This window comes from Gouania willdenowi, chromosome 22 (genome assembly GCF_900634775.1).
Source record: "Gouania willdenowi chromosome 22, fGouWil2.1, whole genome shotgun sequence".
NCBI classification, from domain to species: domain Eukaryota; kingdom Metazoa; phylum Chordata; class Actinopteri; order Blenniiformes; family Gobiesocidae; genus Gouania; species Gouania willdenowi.
Window position 1 is genome coordinate 31,070,645 of NC_041065.1, and position 4,739 is coordinate 31,075,383.

Below are 4,739 nucleotides of genomic sequence, written 5' to 3' on the forward strand. Positions count from 1 at the left end.
ATGAAGCTGCTGCTGGTTTGTGCAGCTGTTCTGGTCTTGGCCAGCAATCCCTCAAGTTCCAATGATGACGCAGATTTTAATGCATGGAAGATGAAGTTTGGTGAGACACTGAATAGACTGCATTTACTTTCTAAGGGGCACATAGCTAATATTATAGAGTCCTCATAGAACAAAGAGACATTAATGGAACTGAATATGCTTTGTTGAATTTATGGACTAAAATACTGTGTGCTCACAGCGAAATTGTTGTTTCTTTAGTTTTTTTTTTGAATATAATTCTACAAGCTAATTTAGGGAATAAATAAGTTTATAAATTTACTTATTCCCACTCCTTTTCAAACATTTAAAAGACATACATTATCTGACTGTTTTATTACTCTTTCATGTATTATGTGTAACATTACTTTGTATGTTTTCAACTACGTTTTAAAAAGGTTAAATCAAATCAAATATCTAAGCTTAATAATCCTTATTTTAAACGTGCAACAACAGTTTTCATTGTGCATGTTACAGGTTCATTTCCCTGAAAAGAAAATTTAACTTTTTATTTTTTTATAACTGATCAAATTTTATAAAGTGACATCAAAACAAACAGCATTATAGTTTTACATTAATCCAAGTATCTCTGGAGAGTAATGTTCTTGTAACTTTGCATATCCATACATTCTTTGAGTTCTTTATTCAGATTATCCACATTCTGCAAATTAATATGTATGAAGTCTTGTGTATATCTTTAAATTTTGCTCTACTCTTTAGTCGCCTGTCTTTCTAACATCTGATGTTTGAAGTAAATTGTTTCCTTTTGTTTTAAATACATTACTTGCAATATTTTTAGGTCTATCATCATAACTTTTTTTGAGAAAAAAAAATGTTGTTTTTACATTCACTGTATCTCAAAATGTTACATTATGTATTATTCTAATGGCTTACTGATGCAGACCGTATAAAGAATAAGAATTGCTTTAATGTGTGTTGCCCCATACTTGTACACAATAAAAAACAAGACAAGGAGACGAGGCCTAAAATCATGGTTATTTAAAGCATATTCTTTAATTTGCTGAGTGATTGTTTTTTTTTTTTTTTTTCTTGGTTGCAGAAAAATCCTATAACTCTCTATCAGAAGAGAACATGCGCAAACATATCTGGCTCGCAAACCGTCAACTGGTTCTACAGCATAATATGTTGGCAGATCAGGGTATCGTGTCCTACCACCTTGGACTGACTGTCTTTGCAGATATGGTATGATAAACACAAATGTGTAACAAATTCCTTTCTTGATCATATGTTCCTTGAAGGTAGGGCTGGGTGATATGGACCAAAATTCATATCTAAATGATTTTCTCAAGATGACGATATACAATAAAAACATTGATATTTGAAACTCAATAAAGTCCTACCAGAAGGAAAATTCTGGGTTGAATTTTGTACACATTTATTAACAAACAGCTGCACAATATGAGACACTTTGGTTTTTTCTCCAATAAGGGACAGCACGTGTGAGTGAGTTCAATAGTGTGGCTCGTTTAGGGGAAGATCTGGGTTAGGATGCACTCAGTAATCCATCTAAATGTGCTTTTCATGCTTCATTACAAGATGGAACAAAAGCAGCTACTACTAAAACAAGTATTTTAATATAAAATAATCTACAAAATAGAAATATATCAATATAGGCGATATTGTAATTTCCTATATTGCCAAAAAATACATTTTGATATATTGCCCAGGCCTACTTATAAAAACACTTTTCCTTGAAGATCTCTTTAGGTGTACAGAAAAAGTCTTTTGTGTTTGTGTTCTTGTTCTAACAGGAAAACGAGGAATATATCCAGGTGATGTTACAGGGCATCCAGCGCCCTGTGCAAACTCCCCAAACATCCCAAACCGCTCTCTCTGACGTTCAATGTACAAACTCCATCATTACAATTCCTAATTGTGTAAACGACACTGTTGACTGGAGGGATGAGGGATACGTCACTCCAGTAAAAGACCAGCAGCAGTGTGGCTCCTGCTGGGCTTTCAGTGCAGTACGTTAATGTGTGTTGATGGATAATGTTAGTTTTTATGCCTCATATGTGGTTTAAAATATAATCTCCATCTCTCTGTCAGACTGGTGCTCTGGAGGGGCAGAACTTCAAGAAAAACGGGAATGGGAATTGGAATGGGAATTGGAATGGGAATGGGAACGGGAATGGGAATGGGAATGGGAATGGGAACGGGAATGGGAATGGCAATGGGAATGGCAATGGGAATGGGAATGGGAATGGGAGCGGGAATGGGAACGGCAACGGGAATGGGAATGGGAATGGGAATGGGAACGGGAATGGGAACGGGAACGGGAACGGGAATGGGAACGGGAATGGGAACGGGAATGGGAACGGCAATGGGAATGGGAATGGGAGCGGGAATGGGAACGGGAATGGGAACGGGAATGGCAATGGGAATGGGAACGGCAATGGGAATGGGAACGGGAATGGGAGCGGGAATGGGAATGGGAACGGCAACGGGAATGGGAATGGGAACGGGAACGGGAATGGGAATGGGAACGGGAATGGGATGGGTCAGAACAACGGGGAACCTAAGAAACTGGTTTCTCTGAGTGAGCAGCAGCTGGTTGACTGCTCTGGTTATTTTGGAAATTATGGATGCGGAGGAGGTTGGATGAACAACGCCTTCAAGTACGTCGCAGTGAATGGAGGGATTGAAAAAGAGGATACCTATCCTTATGAAGCACAGGTAGGATGAAACAATGGAAGGGACGAAAACTAGAAATGTGAATTTAAATCGATGTAAGGAATCACTTTAAGACACATTATACTAACGTGTATGTCAAAGAGGAATGAGCTAGAGTTGTTTTAGGCAAAATATGGACAATGCTGCCATCTAGTGCATAATGCATGGAGTAGCATCGACACAAAAAGCCTTTATATTACATAAAATAAAATAAAATTAAGGCATAGTATTTTAAATACACCAAATGTTGATAAAATTCCCCTCCATCTTAAGTCAACAATGTTTTTCTATTTTCTAAAAATCATAACATTTAATCAAAGACTATACTGCCGCGGGCAAACTTCTAAAAATAGTATTATTAGTATTATCTTTACAAAGATAATGAGGAAGTCATTCTTTAACATAGAACTGTGAATTTCCACTTTCTTCTCCAGGATGGACCATGCAGGTACAACCCAAATAATGACGGTGGCACATGCAAAGGTTTTGCTGATGTTAAGCCATTTAATGAGAAGGACCTGAAAGTGACTGTTTGCACTGTCGGACCAGTATCTGCCGCTATTGATGCCTCTCAAATGTCCTTCCAACTTTTCAACTCGACAGGTGCAAAACCTTACACACCAATATATTTTTCTATTGATGTTTTGCTTTATAACCTGAGTTCACTGATATATCTGTGCTCTAGGTGTGTACGATGAGCCCAACTGCAACAGCAACAACCTCAACCACGCTGTACTGATTGTAGGTTATGGGTCGGACAATGGAGTAGACTATTGGCTGGTTAAAAACAGGTAAAAAATCAGACTTATGGCCATTTTCATGACCTCTCATCCTCTTATCTGCCAACGGCTCAAATGCGTATGATTTGTGGTTAGTTTTCAATCAAAGGTGCATGCAGTTGGTGATGTAGAAAGAGGGCCGTCCCAATACCCACACTATGCCCTACAGACTTCCACAAAGGTTGCACTTGGTTTAAGTGCACTTCCAATGTTAAGTGTGTAATGGAAAAAGTGTGCTGAAATGGTAGAATTGGGACAGTTTGTGATTGCGTCATCCACCTGAGTCAGGACGTCATCAATCATGACGGCAAAATGGTGTTGATAGCAGCTGCGCTGGCTGTAAATAAATGATACCTTACTTACACTTGAAGACATATTTTGCTGTTTTTTCTTGCCAACGACGTTTATTGTGAAAGTTTGTCCGTCATCTATTATTATTTTTTAAATTGGAATGTCCACGACAAAAGGACTTATGGGTAATTCCCTTCATGGAATGCTTGCATGCAGACGTCACACAGGTGTGAACAAAGGGCACATAGTGGGTGGAGCTAAAGCACACTGTAAGACTGGGACACCCTACGCACTCGCACCCTTCCAGAGGAGTGCACAATGGAGGGGCGCAAGGGCACAAGTGTGGGTATTAGGGAGCAGCCTCAGTCTTTCAGTGAAAAACACTGAAAAATAAATCCCACAAACCTCATGGTCCAAACAATTTGTTGACGTCAAGATGAAAAGTAAAAGTCACTCATGGCCTTGGAGATCAAATACACTGCAAATATAACTCCTCTGTCTTTGGGAAAGCAGTGCACAGGTCTAACCTGGTACGACGAGAACTTTGAGCACCACTCGTTTTAACCAGTTGAATGTCATTGTGGTTTGTTCTTTCTGTAGCTGGGGCACGGGATGGGGTAACGAAGGATACATCAAGATGAGCAGGAACAAGAACAACCAGTGTGGGATTGCAAGTGCAGCCAGTTACCCACTGGTCTGAGCAGGTGAGCCACCAGTATGTTTTATTCGTCATGTTCATCTCTTCTGTAATCAACTGGACTCATGTATAAATGCTACTTTTTAAAGGGTACCTGTAGTGAATTCAACTGCAAGTGCTATCAAAAGATCAAATATAATACTAGTTGGGAAACTTCATTTAAAAGTCCTTGTGCCACAACATTACAGCTTAAATCTTTTATTTTTGATAAAAAGTGCAAAATTAAGTGCAAACCAAATCAA

At 38.8% G+C, this 4,739-nt stretch overlaps 1 protein-coding gene across 1 annotated transcript; it reads left to right on the forward strand.

Moving 5' to 3' along the window:
• LOC114456013 (cathepsin L1-like) lies at window positions 1-4,500 on the forward strand. The gene is made up of 8 exons (XM_028437465.1): window positions 1-100; window positions 1,097-1,239; window positions 1,809-2,024; window positions 2,107-2,144; window positions 2,580-2,733; window positions 3,165-3,333; window positions 3,416-3,521; window positions 4,401-4,500. The coding sequence occupies exons 1-8, from the start codon at window positions 1-3 to the stop codon at window positions 4,498-4,500; spliced, it is 1,026 nt and encodes a 341-aa protein (XP_028293266.1).
• The last annotated feature ends 239 nt before the right edge of the window (window positions 4,501-4,739 follow it).